Below are 19,600 nucleotides of genomic sequence, written 5' to 3'. Positions count from 1 at the left end.
AAGTCCTGTGACAACTAACGACTGAGCCTACTTACATATTCAAGTCCCATCCAGGCAGTAGGAAATTTCAAAGACAGGGGCAGGATCAGTCGGATGTACTGTTCATGGGTGTGCTTTTAATGAATGTGCAAAGGTTGTATGGATCAATTGTTCATTTGATTAATTCTTCTGGCAGGAGTGAATTAAATATCCGGATGCTATACATAAGTAAAGGCTGAATGCTTTCTAAAATATGACTTCCTATATAGAGACCAATTTTATTTCTCCTCCTCCTCCTCCTCTTCCTCCTCCTCCTCTTCCTCCTCCTCCTCTTCCTCCTCCTCCTCTATCTCTTCCTTTTTTACTGGGTAAAATATTTCTTGAGAAAATAATGGAAGTTAATGAGAAAGGGGAATCAACTACATAGATTCTGTCAGAAAGTCATCTAACGTGCAAAATGAGGTCAAGGTTTATATCACATTCACCACTATTTGCAGTAAATCCTCCTTTCCAATTGTTATTTGCAATATTCCACAGAAGAGGGGATAAATCCCTGTTTTAGAAACAATTCATTTCCAAACTACTTTCCCCACTCTCCTAACGGCATTTGGCATGAGGGTACCCGCATCATCTAAATCCCAAAGTACTAATTATCTTCTTCAGCTCTCAGGCAAGTACCAAGAGCCAGAGTTATAGGAGTCCCATACTTCCTATGACTCAAAATGATGTGTCTGATGGGTTAGCAGAAAGAAAGTAAAGGAAAACTCTGAATGTATAGGAAAGCAGCACCCATACCCCAGGCCTCGGAACCTGTTTCCCTGCATGCATTTGGGGAGTCCATCCTGAGTGCCTGCTATGGCTGAAAACAGTGTTAAGTTCTGAGAGCAGAGAAGGGCAAACCAAAGTCAAGGCTATCATAGGACATGCCATCTAGAGTTGGAGACAGACATTAATCAAACTGCTCAAACATGTAATGGCTTCATTATACTGCTTCAAGTGATATAATTTCCCTAACTTTTAGCTCATATTCCACAGCAAGCCAGAAAACTCACAGTAAAAAGAAAAGTACTGCCAGATTTCTTACTAGTGATGGATGTCCTACTAAGAGTCACAATTGTAAATGAGATTTGGGAGAATCCAGTCTTAATGTACCTTGAATTGGGGAAAACTTCCTTCATCTCACAGTGGAGAGGCCCCAGAGGTAACCCAGTCCAAGTAAAACCCCAAGTCAACTTTTCCTTGATGTTGTCTGTTCTTATGATTGTCCACTTCGACTTTTAGTTATCATTCATTCATTCATTCATTCAGTAAATGCTGCTAGGTGCTGATGATTTTTCACTCAAGGCAGACACAAGTCCTTGATCACAGAGAGAAAGCAAACAAAGAGATGATTTCAGAAGGCAGGGGAAGTTAGGAGAAAGAATGCAAGAGGTTTGATAGGGATTGTCTGATATATGTGCACATCAGGTGGAAGAGGCTATGTCTTAGAAATGGTGTTCAGGGAAGGATTAGGGGCCATGGTGGAATAGACAGCTTGGAGAAAGAAACTCCAGGCATGAAATTCCAAGTTGGAATGAACCTCTGATGATGAGTAGAAAGGAGGTTTGGAAAGCAGTACAGGGATAGAAGAGTAGGGAGAATGGCTGGGAATACCATGCCCTGCAAGGACTTTTAGGCTTTAGTTGAAGCGCAGAGTGGAGCTACTGAAATCAGAGATTTGGCCTCACAAGGATCAAACAGAAAAGGAGTCAGGAGAATAAATAGGGAATGACTTAACTGGGAGTCTTGGTGTAAGAGAGTTTTCAAACTGGGCTTGAAAATGAATGAAGCACGTGGAAAACCTGGAGGCAAACAAGCCAAGAGGGTTTCATTCATAGAGGATGCTGGGTATCTGTACTTTCCCAGTTCCATAGACAGTGGTTAGTCTAAGTCACTTGAAATTGTTCATCAGATATCTAGAAACATGTGTAAGAATTTGACTATAAGACAGATGATGCCACTTAAAATGGTAGCTAGGGAGCTGGTGGGATGGCTCAGTTTGCAAAATACTGAGGTGGCCCATGGGAAGTGGCACTACTAGCAGGTGTGGCCTTATTGGAGGAGGTGTGGCCTTGTTAGAGGAAGCATGTTACTGTGTGAAGTAGGGCTTTGAGGTAAAATATAGGCTCAAGCTTGCCCAGTGTAAAACACAATAGTCTCCTCCTGGCTGCACTTGGAGCAAGATGTAAAACTCTCAGCTCACCAAGCACCATGTCTGCCTATAGGTCACCATACTTCCTGGCATAAAAATAATGGACTGAACCTCTGAACCTGTAGTCAGCCCCAATGAGATGTTTTCCTTTATAAGAACTGCCTTAGTTATGGTGTCTCTATTTATAGCAATAAAACCCTAAGACAAGTACTTAACTTGCATACATGAGGGCCTGAGTTCAATCCTCAGAATACACATGAAGAAACCCAAGTATAGTAGCATACACCGTAACTTTAACACTGGGGAAGGAGGAGCAGGTGGATTCCTGGAGCTGCTCTGCCAGATTAGCCTGCTGGCAAGTTCCCAGGCCAGTGAGAGGCCCTGTCCAAAACCAAACTAAACCAAAGCAAAGCAAAGCAAAGCAAAGCAAAGCAAAGCAAAGCAAAGCAAAGCAAAGCAAAGCAAAGCAAAGCAAAGCAAAGCAAAGCAAAGCAAAGCAAAGCAAAGCAAAGCAAAGCAAAGCAAAGCAAACCAAACCAAACCAAACCAAACCAAACCAAACCAAACCAAACCAAACCAAACCAAACCAAACCAAACCAAACCAAACCAAACCAAACCAAACCAAACATCCCCAAATCCAAAACAACACAAAAAGGTAGAAAGGTAAGAATGTCTTCTAGTGAGCCTACTTTCTCTCTTCTCTCCTCTCACCTCTCTCCTCTCTCTCTCTCTCTCTCTCTCTCTCTCCTTCTCCTCCCTCTCCCTCCCCCCTCTCTCTCTTATAGAGGCGCGCGCGCGCGTGCGCGCGCGCGCGCACACACACACACACACACACACACACACACACACACACACACAGAGAGAAGAAAAACATTTCCCAGTTCATTTTAGCTCCCAGTCTATGACAATCCCTTGTTACCTTTGTTACTCCGGTGAGCTTCTCTTTCCAGAGAAAATCTCAAGACATTTCCCCATAGCCTCTTCTCTTCTCTTCATCCCTGCTCTTACAGCTGGATCAATTTTTTTTTTTTTTTGGTTTTTCGAGGCAGGGTTTCTCTGCATAGCCCTGGCTGTCCTGGAACTCACTCTGTAGACCAGGCTGTCCTCAAACTCAGAAATCTGCCTGCCGAATCAATGGAACAGGATTGAAGATCCAGAAATGAACCCACACACCTATGGCCACTTGATCGTCGACAAAGGGGCTGAAAACATCCAATGGAAAAAAGATAGCCTTTTCAACAAATGGTGCTGGTTCAACTGGAGGTCAGCATGCAGAAGAATGCGAATTGATCCATCCTTGTCTCCTTGTACTAAGCTCAACTCCAAATGGATCAAGGACCTCCACATAAAGCCAGACACTCTGAAGCTAATAGAAAAGAAACTGGGGAAGACCCTTGAGGACATCGGTACAGGGGGAAAATTTCTGAGCAGATCACCAATAGCTTATGCTCTAAGATCAAGAATTGACCAATGGGACCTCATAAAATTACAAAGTTTCTGTAAGGCAAAGGACACCATCAAAAGGACAAATTGGCAGCCAACAAATTGGGAAAAGATCTTCACCAACCCTACATCAGACAGAGGGCTATTATACAATATATACAAAGAACTCAAGAAGTTAGACCCCAGAAAACCAAACAACCCTATTAAAAAATGGGGTACAGAGTTAAACAAATAATTTTCACCTGAAGAACTTCGGATGGCAGAGAAGCATCTTAAAAAATGCTCAACTTCATTAGTCATAATGGAAATGCAAATCAAAACAACCCTGAGATTTCACCTTACAGCAGTCAGAATGGCTAAGATTAAAAATTCAGGAGACAGCAGGTGTTGGCAAGGATATGGAGAAAGAGGAACACTCCTCCACTGCTGGTGGGGTTGCAAATTGGTACAACCACTCTGGAAATCAGTCTGGCGGTTCCTCAGAAAACTGGGCACATCACTTCTGGAAGATCCTGCTATACCACTCCTGGGCATATACCCAGAGGATTCCCCACCATGTAATAAGGATACATGTTCTACTATGTTCATAGCAGCCCTATTTATAATTGCCAGATGCTGGAAAGAACCCAGGTATCCCTCAACAGAAGAATGGATGCAAAAAATGTGGTATATCTACACAATGGAGTACTATTCAGCCATTAGAAACAATGAATTCATGAAATTCTTAGGCAAATGGATGGAGCTGGAGAACATCATACTAAGTGAGATAACCCAGTCTCAAAAGATCAATCATGGTATTCACTCACTAATAAGTGGATAGTAACCTAGAAAACTGGAATGCCCAAAATATAATCCACACATCAAATGAGGCACAAGAAGAATGGAGGAGTGGCCCCTTGTTCTAGAAAGACTCAGTGAAGAAGTATAGGGCAAAACCAGAACGAGGAAATGGGAAGAGGTGGGTGGGAGGACAGGGGGAGAAAAGGGGGCTTATGGGACTTTTGGGGAGTGGGGGGCCAGAAAAGGGGAAATCATTTGAAATGTAAATAAAAATACATCGAATAAAAAAATAAAATGTCAAAAATATAAATAAAAAAACAAAGAAATATGCCTGCCTCTGCCTCCCACGTGCTGGGATTAAAGGCGTGTGCCACCACCGCCTGGTATTGGATCAAATTTTTTAAGGTATAATTTTCATCACCACGTATTGGATAAAGAACACATCATTTACATTCCTAGTCTGACTGTGGTGACTGGCTGCCTTTCCCAAAGTCAGGAGTCTGCATCTTCCCCCAAGGCCTCTCATTTCCATGACTTTGCTTTGCAACATTCCCACTAATGATTACCAATAGTTCTTTCATTTGGGGTGGGGTGAGGTGTCTACTTTGAGAACCTACAAATGTGCTGTGTATGGTAGTGCAGGCCTAAGGAAAAATTATCACATACTCATGGCCAACCTGAACTATATAGTGCATTCCAGGGAGACGGTGTCATAAAAAGTCCAGACAAACAAAACAGATGCTGGAGTCCCCTTTACCATCAAGAGTGGTACAGACACAGATTTTGCATGATGAGCACCCTGACAGTGTCCCCTGGGTCCAGCATGCCCTGAAGGTCCAGACCCAGCATTTGTTTTTTATTGTTGCTCAGACTTTTCTAGGCTTTACTTTCTCCCTGCTTTGATGGGACCCTCTGTGCTCAGAGGGGACACTCTGTGTCCCATCCCTGGAAATACACAGCAAATGCCTTTGAGCCTTAGTTCAGTCTAAGCTCTAGTACATTTCCCCTCCTTGTGCTATTTAGATTTTTATCTGCATGTGTTTAACTTCTCCCACTAGCACTGGTATTTAAGGGTAGGGAATACTTTAGTCATCTGGAAATATCAGTGAGCAGTTCAATGTGAGACCTAAGTTTATTCGTGGATGGACCAGGGTGCAGGGTGGAGAACACACTTTCTTGAAACACTAAAAACACCTTAATGGCTGCAAATATGTTCCTTGTAGTTTTTTATTCTGAGGGTGAGAGGTGATGAATAAATGTTCCAGTTGAGAATGCATACGTATTTATAACATGAGAAGTGGGGATGAACTCAGGGTCTCCTGTTTGCAGGGTGAGCACTTTACCACCTGAGATCCTTCCCAGCCTCTTAACTTCTCATTAGAATTACTGTCTTATCTTCAGGGGTTGGGGGGATCATGTGAGGTATGAATTACTACCCGTACTTGGCAGTAGGTTGGGAAGACCAAATGGGAGGTCACTTTTGACATGGGTAAGCAATTAGGATGTATTGGATCTGGTGTTGGAATTTAGGTGTGCCTCATGGCCTCTGTAATTCTTCAAAAAAGTCAAAGCTCATAGACTGACTCTGAGTCTTCTGAGAACACTGCTTTGCATTCTGTTTTGTTTTATTACTGAAGTGTGGAGGCAAGATTCTCCCCCCTGAAGCTATGTGAACAGACAGCAACTTATGGTGACCTTGATTCTGGATGACCACTGGTTAGCCTGACCAAAAATAGACCAATTAGTAGCTGGCACCAGCACATACCTATCAGTCAAAGGCGTGATCACTAGGCGAGGTGTATTTCCCAGGTACTCATAGGAATATAGAAACTGGGCATCGCAGATGTTAGCAAAGCAGTGCTTGGCCTCATCATCCCAACGATGGCGTAGCTGTGACAGCCAGAGGAAAGCCTGGGCATTGTCCACCTAAAGGAGGAGCGACAGATCAAGTGGGTGAATTATAGTGCTTTACTTGAGAGTACAGGATGCTCTGACCCATAGCATAGAAAAGCATAGGCAGTTCTGATTACTGATGCTTCCCAGCTTACATGGGGATTACATCCTGATAATAACCTCATGATAGATTGAAATGTTTTAAGTGGAAAATGAATTTCATCTACTTATCCTATTAAACATCATAACTACCTTACACAGTGAAAGCATTTTCATTACTCTATAGTTGGATAAAACCATTTTACATAATGTCCATTACATTATTGTGTGGAATAGCTTATGTTATTAATTATACACTATAATAAGAGTATAGTTTCTAATAAGTGCATGTTGCCTTTCTACCTCTATGAAGTCAAAACACCATAAGCTGGGCCATCATAAATCAAGGACTACCCCTATACTGTTGTGCTGGAAGTTTTGAAAGGTAGCCTAAACTACCACGTTTCTCATCCACTTGATGTGCAGAATCAGGAGTTATATATATTAGAGGTGTCCAGATGGAGCGTCTACTTATGAGAGAAACATCCCTGGTGATAACTGCACCTACCTTTTGAGCAATCATCTTGGCTACCACATCCCGGGCATGCACATCAATGGTGCATATGGTCATGATCTTCTGCCTGTCTCCCTTGGAGAGCGGCCCAATTAGCATGGTGATAAGAGTTTTGAGTTGGGCCACTTGCTTCTTATAATAGTCCTTCATGGCACTCTCATAGCCTTCCTCCAGCCTGGCAAATGCAATGCCCACCTCTGTCGTCCACCAGATCTGAGTACAGGTCAGAGCCACCTGTGGTACCAAGAGCTGCTTAGTAAAGCCGTTACCAGGGCTGTTTCCAAGCAACCGACTCACAAAGCAGCACGAGTTCAGAATGTGACTGTGTAGGTGACAGGCCCCTTCCCTCCCTCTTTCCTGATCATTGACTAAGGCAACCATATGCTCCAAGTCCTCAGAGATGTGAACTAATTACAACACAAATGAGAAGAGCACATTCTGCTCTTGAAAGCTGGACCATGGTTGAGAACAGCCAAAGGCTTGCTCTGTCTGATGTTCTGTCTTGCTCATTTCCCAAAGATGATATCTCTGCCACATGTGGGAGTACAGCACACTGACTGTGTCTCAGTGATGCTCAGCCTTTGATACTTTCATGGCCCAAGTATCCTAATTCAGGGTTATACATTTGCTTGTTCCTACTATTTTCACTACATCTTTAATTTCTCAAAATATACAACCTGAAAATGAGTACTTTTGAAGGTCAGGTGAGTACAAGATACAATGTGGTCATTATACTTGTATTTGTCAGAGATTAAAAATAAACACGGAAAGGGGGATTTGAATCAACATTTTTCTGTCGACTGTGAACTTGTACATAACACAATACATCCTTTTGATTATTTATAGTGAAGGATTTAGATGCATTGTTCATCAATGATTCCACTGAACTTTGGAGAAATTGTTCTAGATACTATATATTTACTAGCAGGAGGACTGATTTTTTTAGCTCAAAATTCTAATTCGGGACTTTTGCTATTAGGAGCCCTCATGGGAATTATTCCCTTCATGAAACAGGAATAGTTGTTGTGAGTTGTCCCATCCATTAGGTTACTTGTTTTCTTATGAGATTGCATTCTCTGCAATGGTGCTTTATCAGATGGCCTGATGGGATGCATTTCTCTCTACAGCACTATTTCTGCATGCTCTCTGTACACAGCCCATCCTTACTGCTTTCTTCAGACCCTTCTACCCACTTCCATGTGGCCTGATCCATTGCTCTCTGCTGAAATGGCCTCATTAAATCATTCAAGGACAGACAGACCTCATCCTTGCTCTGCTTGGTTTATAGAAGTAACTGGTAATTTGTTTTCCTGCTACCAACATCTCATTTTTAATTTTCTGATGACTGTGACCTGGACTTTCCTTTTAAGAAGATTCTTTGCTCCGTTTCCTTATTGGCCTCTCCTAGCTGCTCAGGCATTTGGTGATGTCCAGAGACTGGTGCTGCACCCTCTCCTCGCTCCACCAAAATACCCACCATCACTCTAATCTAATTCTATGATTTCAATTATTTCTACTTGTCTGCAACACCCAGCTAAATCAACACTAGTATTCCCCTATTACCTCCATGCAAGAAGAGTTGTATACTGCAACCAGAGCCATTTAAAACTTTCACATGTGTTTTTAATTGAGACCTTCTTGAGAAACATGGGCAGAATTCAGTTAAAATTTGGGATCAAGACATTCTCCATAACACAGTTCATAAGAACTGGCTTCCAGTTTCCCAGATGGACTCCATCAGCTGCTTCCTGCTCACTCCCCTCCAGCTTCCATCCGACTTAGCTCTTCTCGATTCCTCTCTACTCCTTTGCTTGTTTTAAATATATCCACAGGAAGATAGTTTCAGACCTCACTAGCCAGTTATAGAAGCCCAGGGAGTCCTGAGCCTACCCTGTGATTCAACTAGCCATATTTACGAGTGCCTGGCTTCTGCAGGAGCCTGCGAACACTAGCAGGGCAGGATGCCTCATCTTGTCTCCTGTTGGGCTTCCTCTCCTAGTCAGCAAAATCTGGCACATACGGCATAAGGGAATTCAGACTTTAATTGCTCATGATATTTGGAAAATTTGGGATGTAATATATATATATATTACATCCCAATTTTTCCAAAGCAATGATTGAATTCAAGTATGGCTGACAACTCCTCTGCTCTGTCTTCTGGTCTTCAGAATAGTCCAGGATTGTAAGACACAGGGTGGTTAGCTTGAGCCCCTTCACCCTCAGAAGGCCCATGGGGGCTGTTGGAGGAGAAAGAGATGAGGACAGAAGCCCAGGAAAAATACCTGAGCAGGGTAATCAAACAGCCACTGATCCCTGGGCTTTTCCTCATAGGCCATGACCCCCTCTGTCATCTCATGCCTCACAGTGGCTTTCATGTGACGAAGCACACGGTTCAACCATATTTCAACCTGGAAGAAATGCTCTGGATTAGACTTCACAAGCTGGAGAATGGTTGATTGATACTCTGCTTTGTTTCAGTCAGCCTGAGGGAGTGAAGACAATGGAGTGCTAGCATTGTACACAAATCAGATGCCAGAAGGCAAGGGCAGCTGTTTTGTGATTATATTCTTGGGTGTAATGAGTGGGAGCTAGGCTAACGTGCTAATGGGGTACACAGAAGAAGATGGCAACAGGTGAGAGGGTGGTAGAATGCTAATTGGAGCTATACAAAGAACCCCAAATCTGGATTGAAGCAGATTTAGTCCATTCTCATAGACTTGTCTATACAGCATAACGATGTTATTTGGATTTGCATCTCTCAGTTGAATGTGTTCTGGTCTTGGTCTATCAAAAGTGTCTATTCTGAATTACAACTTAAAGTTGCCAGCCACTACTTTTTAGCTGAGAACTTTGGATTATTTTCTGATAGGAGAATTTCTCTCTGTAGAAACTTCTGAAAGACTTTCTTGTTCAGGCCTTATTCTTCATGGGAAGCGAGCTGCATTCCCTCAGGGACATCGCTTGGCGGTATCACTATAAATAATGAGCAGGGTAAGACTTTTACTTCAGTGCCGCTGAAGGACAGGGTGGGCTGTAAAAAGGGAATTGTCCTATGGTCCATGTGCAGTAAGCTGTGAGGAGATTGGAGGTGCAGCAGGACCTTCTTAGAGAACCTGTATGATGGGCTCTCTGAGAAAAAGAACTATGGGAGGAAGTGACTCTGGGTTCTATTTACAAAGAGGACATCTCTCAGAGAAGGACATTTCTTCTTGAGGAAGGCATCTGAGTTCCAGATTCCCCCATGGGGTCTTCAGGGTTGCTGTCTTAACATGCTCTATTCTGTCAGTTATCAGAATATCCCCTCATACCTGACTGCAGTGACTGTATGCATTTTATTTCACTGAGCACTGGCCTTTCCTGAGTGAAAGAACAGAAATGTTGACATATGTTTTTCTCTGAGAGAGGAAGGCATCAGAAGTCAGCTTCACTGTGGAGCCCAGTCAAGGAAAGTTGTTCTTTCAGGCCTCAAGCTCTGGCTTGAAGGAAACTGATGTTCACTGAATTTGGCTTAAATGGGAAGGGGTGGGTGAGGTATGAGGAGGGGAAAGGAATGTCACTCACCTGCCCACTGCAGTCACAGGGCTCGCTGAAGGCCACATATTCCTCCTCTTTGCTGTACATACCAAGGCTTGTCTTGGTTGGGTTCTGACTGGCATCTAACTGAAACTGCATCTTAGACATGTTGTCAAAGAGCTTGGAAAGGTGACGTTGAACCTAAAAAAGGAAGGCATGCCAAAGGGTTTGAGCATGCACTGGAAGCTGATCATGGTTGTCTACCTGACAGGGGACAATTCAAGCATAATATAGAAGGGTGAATGGTCAGAGTGTGGAAGGAAGGTTACAGCAATTATACAGTTATGAAGATAGGGACCATGTGAGCTGGACAGACATGACCAAAAGAGTATAAAACTGGAGAGAACATTGCTACCATTGTGACTCCATCATAGGAGCCAGTGCCCTCTCCTGAGACCAGAGAAGAGCAAACAGGAGTAAATGCAAGTGAAAACACGGGTGTGTTTTAGGTTTTTAACCTAAATAGAAATAACTATCATTTGCTTTTGCTCTCATATAAATAGAAGAAACTCGGGCACTGCAAAGCACAAGATAAAAGATGAGCTGGGAAGAAGCAAAGGGAAGAAGCTCAAAACCACTTCACAACAGAATTAACAGCATTCAAGGTTCAACTGACACAAAACTAAATAAAAAAGTTCTGAAGAATGCCAAGGAAATGGACCAAGAGCTAAGTCTACACTCAAAGAGAAGAGGGTTTCTATAGCCAAAGGCAACAAACTTTAGTTGATAGATGTATGGCGAACCCAAAGGGACACAGGGACAGATCAGTGTCCCTGCTTTAAAACTTAGTGGAAGAAAACTGTCAAGACAACAGAAGTCATGGTTTCTAGGTATAGGTAAATCTCATCACATGTCACAGTAAAATAACAAAATAAAGCAAACACATAAGCAAAAACATATTTTATGAATTAATATAAATTTTGATTTCTATATACATCTAGATAAAAAGAAATTACTGTCACTATGACTTGTAAGTCCACTCATTCAGTTGCTCATACAGAAGAGGGGTCAGGAATTATCTTTACTGTTCTTTTACTAGGGTATGGGAGGAGTAGATTATTTACTAGAACTAAATGAGAAGTGAATACTTAAGAATACGTACCTTGGGTACTAAAGCTCTAGAAAGGATGAGGATGGTCTGGCCCTTTCTATACATGGAAGTAGTACAACTGTAAGCAGAATACTGATATGACATATAGGTCAACTCCACTGTGCCTGGGCCACTGAGGAAAACCAATCTACAGGCTAAAAACAGAAGGACCACGAATGCAAAGCACTTGCTTCTTACTAGCAAGTAGACTGAAGACTGAAGACCAGCTGGATGTGCTTTTGGCTCTGTTGGAGAAGCTTTCATGCACGGTTGGTAGCAATGCCAAGGGGACAGTTCCTGTGCAGTGAAGCACTGTGGTGCTAACAAGGCTGCTGTGTATTTACTTTCAGCCAGCACTCTCTAGGAATATCTCTAGGTCTAGAAGATGGGTCTCCAAAACACAAGGCTACCAATGACACTTCATTTGAGATAGGAAAATAACAGTCATGTAATAGCATGACTATGATGTACCAGCATAGAGTACCATGCAAATGTTGAAATGGGAAGAGAGACAGAGAGAAATAGAGAGATAGAAACAGAAGGAATACTCAGATTAATATGGAATACTTCCTAAATCATATAAGTAAGATTTGAAAAAACAACAAAGTACAGAACTAATACCGCATGCCTGGATTCTCAGTAGGCAGAGGCAGGAGCATCACAAGTTTAAGGTCAGCTTGGACCACAGACACTCTGCCCTTCCCCCATAAATACAAAATGTAAACAGGAATATGTAGCATGCTACATTTTGTGTGAGGAAGAAAGGGTAATGGGGGACTTATCTGAGTGAATGTGAGTGTGACTCTCCTAGTCTGGCACAGATGAACACAGGAAAGTTAAGTCGGGACCCAATTAAACTGGCCAGTGATGGGGAAAATGGAGGGGAGGTATTGATGGTGGGAGACAACAGAAAAGAACATATTCCTCAGAGATACTTATCTTTTGACTGGTTTGGCTCTTGGAATCAAATCAGTGTTCTGCATACTAAAAGCATAAAAATAGTATAGATGATATTTTAAAAACCCCAAATTAGAAAAAAAGGAGAAACAAATAAACACCTTTGTACTTCAAATGAATAACAGTGTCACTCAGAAGGGAGGGAAGGAATTCAGCCAACTAATCCAGTCAGCTGAGTGTTTGGGCTACACATCTTCAGTCTGAGGCAAAATTCAAGATGAACTCATCTCAGCTGTGCATAGAGGGGTCACCCCATCCTTTAGCAGGAGATACAAACTGCATGGCCAATGGCATGGGCTCTAAAAGTGTGGGATCACTTGGGAAATTCTTCAAAAGAGAAAGACTAAGCCTCATATATACCTAGGAAACCAGAAGTTCTGGGGAGAGGCTGAGAGGGTGTGCTCATACCAGACCTTCCATAGGTTTCTGCTACTTCCTCAAGTTGAAAGTCCACTGTCTATTGATGCAAACACCAAGGGAGCTTCATCTGGTTATTCTAACACTCTAAAAACCATGTAATTCAGAAAACCTCACTTTTACAGGCAAAACCTTGTAAAGAAATAACAGGCTATCTGGCCAACAAATGACTAGAATTAAAGGAGGGAGCCCCAAACCTGGGATTCCTCACAGGCTTTTTTGATTAAATGATAGGCATCATTTTTCTTATTTGTAAGTGATACATATGTATATAATAATTGTACAGATTTATGGTGTCAGTGTGACACTTCAACACATCTATACAACAAATATGATCAAGTCAGGATGTTATAACTGTTATATCAAACATTGGTTCATTCTTATATTGGAATTACTGAACTTCTATTTCAACTTTTTTTTGAAATATGTAAACTGTTGTTTATATAGTTATCTTGCTGTGCTATAAAATTTCAGAAGTTTTCCAGTCACAGCACACCAAGTGCCTATTAGTTACTAGCCACCCCTGCATCCCTCTGGTGACCCCTGCCATTATCTCTGCTTCACTGAGATCAACTTCAGCCTCCACATGAGGCATTTGTCTTCCTGTGACCGACTTATCTCATTTCCCATCACCTCCTCCAGCTCCATGCATGCCATCCTGCCAGTGACAGAAGTTCATTCTTCTTTATATAGCTGTCACTGTTGACCACAATTGACTAGATGTCTTTTCAGAGAGAGATCAAAGGCATCCCTGATGGAGGCTTAACTTCATACTCCTTTGCAACTCAACTTTTTTCAGCTGATGGGGAAAGGGGTGGCCTGTGTTGTGTGTGTGTGTGTGTGTGTGTGTGTGTGTGTGTTTATAGAAAGCTGGAGAGGTAACTTGGAAAAGGCGGCTGCTGCTGGGAGTATCCCAGCTGTTTGGATGATCTTGAAGCTGCTACCCAGCTTACCTGTTGTGGGGCTGTGCCATTGGAAAGGATGTCCAGCAGGTCAGAGGAGGACAGGAAGTAAAAGCGAGGGAAGGCGAGCCTCTTGGTGTCTAGATACTCTGCTAGGGCTTTCTCACACAGGCATAACCTGAGGGCACAGAACACAGGTTCTCACAGTTTAGTATGCTTGTCTCCAGGCTGCACATGTATTACCTAGATGCAAATAAAGTCAGCCCTCAGTGTCTGGGAATTCTTCATCTGAGGGTCCAACCACTTACAGGTTGAAATACTTGGAAAATTTTTTCACATATTTTGAACACATCTGAATGGTTTTGGTCATTAATCCGTAAACAATACAATATAACTATGACAAAGCATTTATATTGAGTTAGGTATTGTAAATAAGCCAGAAGCAGGTACAAACCATAAGAGGGTTACACATATTACATACAATTATATTTTGCATAAGGAATTTGACCAGACTTCTAAATATCTGCAGGTTGTCTTAGAAGCAATTCTGAGTGGAAACTGAAGGACAACCATATTTGCAATATGTAAGATTATATGCAAACATAAGAACTAAGAATACCTAGGGATATTTGCAGATGGACACATCTGTTAACACATGTATCAACCCCCCCCCAATGATACCACACCCTATATTACCCAAACCTGTCGGCAAAGCAAGGGCCAAGCACGCTCTCATTGGCAGGCAGTTAATAAAGGTCAGGGACAGAAAGGAAACTTTTCTTGCCCCCAGAGCAGGGGCAGTGAGCGAACCCACCTGCTCTGAATATCCTCCAGCTTTTCATAGAGACCTGACTTATTTGTAGCTTCCACCACATTTGGGGTTTTCTGAGCATCATACGCCAACTCTCTGAAGTCAGAGTCAATGCCTTCAAACCTCTTGGAGTCCTACAAATAAAACATACAGAAAATAGGTCTCCGTTTGGCCCTTACAGCTATCTGGAGGCAGAAATCAGTCCAATCCCAAGAAGAGACTCAGGTGAGGAAGAGCACCATTTGGAGGCGTTCATCTTAGAACCCTTTCTTTCATTTATTCAGGTGATCTACCAATCTGTATTAGAATCTAAGATATTTTAAAAGAAAATTTTAAATTATTTCATTCATGTAAACAGTACAGGTGATGTTAGGAAGGAGGGAGAAAGGTATATACAAAAGGAGCAATATAAACTACCCATATTTAAGGATGTCTTAAAAAGCCATAGGAATCATACTTTTAACTATCTATTCCTAAGTACCTATAATACATATAAGTCTGTATATAGTATACATATGGAGTTTAAATTAAAATTTCCCATATGGGCTGACAATGCTTTATTCAGGAGTCATAGACTATCTAACAAGTTCTCAATACCAGGTATGAGAAGCCTTCTTTTGCATTGGTCAGGATTGTCCAAGAGACTCCTAAAATATTATAGCCATTGCTGATGCCCCAGATTTCCCCCTTCCCCTGTCAGAAGTCAAAGGAAAAGTCCCTATTGCTAGAGACACCAGGGCACAGAGCACTTAAATGACCTGGAAACCTCCTCCCTGAGGGCTAGCATTCATGATACCAGAAGGTGCCACTCAAGTTCCCAAAGGAAGGAAGAAAGCAACAGTCCTATCAAGCTATGACACCCATGAGCCACATCAGAAATCAGCATGGCACCACAATCCTAAGGGTACAGCAGTGACACTTTGGCAGTAACCAACAGCTTCCTAATTGGACTTCAGACCCATTCAACAAGAAGGAAATCACGCCTGCTACCAGTAACCTAGCTAAACTATTCAGGGCTAGTAAAGTCATGGATCACAGAGGAGAACCTACAACCACATTACTAAAACGATATAATCCATCAGTACATTCTAAATACTTTATACTGCTGATGAGTGTATGTCTCACCCCTAATCAAGGGAACCTTTCTTGCAACAGATGCAGACCATTTCAGAAAACCACAACTGATTAAAAGCAACGTGTAGAGCCCAGGCCCACTGGATACGTCTTCATCAAAATGCCTGCGTCTAAAGTTCTGGGATTATTGTGATAGGGGAGGGTGGAAAAAGCCAGAGAACAGGGAGTTTGCTGTGATTTTTCAAAATAAAAATTAAAATGTAACAATAATAAATTTATCATGTTAGCATAATACCATGTTTTTAATCTAAAATGTATATAAAAAACACCCAAAGTGCTAAAATGAAAACAAATAGCACCCTCTTGCTCTCCTCTTAACCTCCACATTGCGGTGCTGCCTGACTTAATGTAGCTGCTAGTGTTCCCACACGGCCTTCTGCCTCTGACTGACTTTGCTCTGACAGGCCATGGAACATCACAGGAGCTAGTGTGTGCTCATGGAAGAACAGAGGTCAAGTTGTCAAATAGCACACATGATCACTAAGGTAGTGTGGACCTTGCAGACCCCTAACAAAATCTTAGGGACTCTCTACTTTTTTCTAACTGTCCAGTAAATTATTCCTAAGTCAAGTGGGCAGCAGATTGGATGCTTTTTCTAGATCTATGGAAATCTTTGTATGACCAAAGTTTTTTTCTCAACTTATTACTATGCTGTCAAAATTATTTAATGTCACAAATCTCATAATGTTGCTAAATCAACCAAGAAGCTAACATATTTATATATATTTATTAGATATACATATGCATATATACATTATATATATTTTCATATACATATGTGTATATGAAAATGTATATGGATATACATATACATGTATATATGTATACACATGTACACATGTATATATGTATGTATACATATGTGTATATATAAACACATGTTTATACACACACATACACACACATACACACACACACATATATAAAGCATTTTGGTCTAAATATGGCACCTGGTAAGAACATATGGCATTATTACCAGCAGGAATCATAATGGTATTTGCCGTGTGCATTGTTTTAATAGACTTTCTGAAATAGGTACCAGTGCCTGTCCCAATTTACATGTAAGAAATTAAGGCATGAAGATACTCCATAACTTGCCTAATGTGGAAAATTATGGCTACAGCCTAGGTCTACTGTCTTACCTGTAAGTCACAGCCATTGCCCAAGAAGATCAAAAGACAAGAGACACAGTTAACTTACATTATAATCCCCTCTTGATGAAGTGTTTTGCTATGACTGAGAATGAAATGGTATCAAGGTGACAGAAGTGTATGGAAAATACCTGGCGTAAATGTTCAAATGAAAAGAGCCAATCTGAACACTGTAATTACTTCTGAAGCAATTATGTAAAAACTGTGTGTATACAGGCAGAAATGTTGGGAAATAGACATAATGGATGAAAATAGTTACTAGTTAGGGTGTAATGCGACTGAATTCATTTCTGTTATGTTTTTAATAGGAGGGAAATGCAGCCATTCACATGCTGTGTGCACAAACTTGTGCACTATCCAGAGACCCAGTTCTTTAATGTTTTTCATAAGGGGTTCTCAAAAATCCTCTTAAACTCTCTCACAAAATCTGTGCCCATATCCTTGCCCTTTCTAATTAAGCCTATTCTTCTTCAGTTGCTGATGTTTAGGATAAATAAAGTCTGGGATTGGCTTCGTTACAGGCACCCTACAGAACTGTTCCCTGTTAATTTCCATTGTGAATGTCAACCTTTAAGCCACCTTATTGTACTAACATGTGTCACTAGATATGATGGAGATCTTCAGTGTTGGGTGGCATGTGCTTTAAGTTCTTAATAAGGCCTGGACAACTGGTGACATTTTAGAATCAAACTAATTTGTCAGCAGAGAACTGGCTGTGCTGAATGGATACAGGAGTCTAGGGCCAAAAAGAAGGAATTAGAATCCTCTGAGATAGAGGTGGTTAATGACACATTAATTAGGGCTAATGAGAAGGGGCAGACACAGGGAAGGTAATGATGACGGCACATATTTCAGGGAAATCTGTTGTTAGTCTTTAGCAGAGAGCTGGTATCTGGCACAGTAGTGCCAATTAAAGGTTTGCAGCATGGTTCACTGCCTGGGGAGGATGATCTCGAACTTGCTTGGCAACAAAACGTAGTTTCTTTGAGTACTTGTCCTATAAGACCTATGCATTGGCCCATAAAGAGTCATTCCATAAAGAGCCACAGCAACTGATATCTTCTATCTTTTTTCTCATGAGTAAAGAAGAGAGGGAAAGGGAGATGGAGAGATAGAGAGGGAGAGGGAGACAGACAGACAGACAGAGAGAGAGAGAGAGAGACATTCCTTTCTTCTCCTTACATAAAGGCAACTTGTTGCAAACATATTACCCTTTTTTGCTGGTGGACGGGTTAGATTGTAGGAGGTGCCATATGGTACAGAGACAGAAACCCCAACACATATTGGAAAGGGATGGTCTTCCCTGGACTTGGACCAGAGACTAGGTAGCATAGGATTTCCTGAGTATTACCTGGGGTAGCTGAGCCCGGATATCTTCTGAGCCAATGAATATGCTCTCCAGGTGAGACCAGGTACGCTGTACCTCAAACCAGATAGAGATGACCGCGTCAGCTGTAGACAGCTTCTTCTGCCAGCTTGACACCTCTTCCAGGAAGAAAGCAATGTACTTGGACATGATCAGGTTCTGAAGTTGCACTTGATTGTCCTCCAGAACCTCAATGAGGTCCTCGTCTGACTGCAGCAAGGGTATGTGGGTTCGTGCATGGCACTCATATTGGAATTCCATGCTGGCCCAGGTAGCCTGCAGTTCCTTTAAGGTCTTCTCCATACTCATCTCTTTGACAGCTCTGTCCACAATGCCCCGGACCTCATCCTCGAAGTGGTGAAGCTGAAGCTGCAGGAGGTGAGCTAGGGTGGTATCCTGATTCATGGTGAAATTCACCCCTGTGGCCTGCATCAGCTGCCTCCAGTGCCTTTCCCGGACGGCAGGGTTCTGCAGCTCAGCCACAGCCCTCAGGGAGGTCAGAGTGTTCCACACTGTGCTTTCCAGGCCTGTGAATGCATCCCAGGCTCTGAACTCCTTATCTAGGTTACGGATGAGCCGGGTAAACTGCTTGCACTCTGACTCCATGGCTTCCACACTGATATCCCTCCAGCTGGTGGCCTCCCAGGCATGGATACTGGAGGTCACCATTCCAATGGTGTCCCAGAGCTCCTTTAGCTGGCAGACTTCCTTCCTGCACTGCCTCAGCTGCTTGTAGTCAGGAACATTGACTTCAAACAAATCAGCTGACTTAGAGATGGTTGCCATGGTGGATTCCATGTGCTGGATCTCCATGTGCCAGACATCCAGCATCTGATGTGGGTTGATACTATCAAACCTAGAAAGCACAACATACTCCCTTGGTAAGTACGCCACACGGGGCTCAACTCCTAGAATCACTAAGGTAGCAAGAGCTGAAATGTTTAGCCCCCACAGCAGAAGAAAGGCTCCTTATATGGATTCTCATCCCGAGCTGAATGGGATGGGGTGAACACTAGAGGAAGAACATCAGAGAAGATGCAGAGAGGGGTGGCACATGTTTCAAATCCTTACATTTCAAAGACTGAGGCAGAAAGGTCTTAAGCTTGGGTTCACTATGGTCAGTATTTTAAAACCTGTCTTAAAAGCCAAACACAACAATCACAAAGGAACAATATCCTGCTTAGACCTTTTACCAAATCCAAGAAGATAAAAATAGACCTGTCATCTTGTACTTTTCAAACTTAACCTCAGGGTCTCTTATCCAGGCCCAAATCAGACTGTTCTGCCCTTGTCTCCTGCA

General features: G+C 42.2%; 1 protein-coding gene across 1 annotated transcript in view; it reads right to left on the bottom strand.

The window, feature by feature from the left end:
• Dnah9 (dynein axonemal heavy chain 9) overlaps positions 1–19,600 on the bottom strand; it is a 347,292-nt gene that overhangs the window by 235,232 nt on the left and 92,460 nt on the right. Inside the window, exons 20-26 of the mRNA XM_052195119.1 lie at positions 18,286–19,156; positions 14,653–14,783; positions 13,890–14,016; positions 10,461–10,613; positions 9,182–9,307; positions 6,894–7,133; positions 6,159–6,319 (exon numbers count right to left, since the gene is read on the bottom strand). Coding sequence (XP_052051079.1) covers positions 6,159–6,319; positions 6,894–7,133; positions 9,182–9,307; positions 10,461–10,613; positions 13,890–14,016; positions 14,653–14,783; positions 18,286–19,156 — 1,809 coding nt within the window. The remainder of the gene's footprint in view (positions 1–6,158; positions 6,320–6,893; positions 7,134–9,181; positions 9,308–10,460; positions 10,614–13,889; positions 14,017–14,652; positions 14,784–18,285; positions 19,157–19,600) is intronic.

The sequence above is a fragment of the Apodemus sylvaticus genome, chromosome 10, assembly GCF_947179515.1.
Source record: "Apodemus sylvaticus chromosome 10, mApoSyl1.1, whole genome shotgun sequence".
In the NCBI taxonomy this organism is placed as follows: domain Eukaryota; kingdom Metazoa; phylum Chordata; class Mammalia; order Rodentia; family Muridae; genus Apodemus; species Apodemus sylvaticus.
This window is presented reverse-complemented; position numbering and strand designations above follow the sequence as displayed.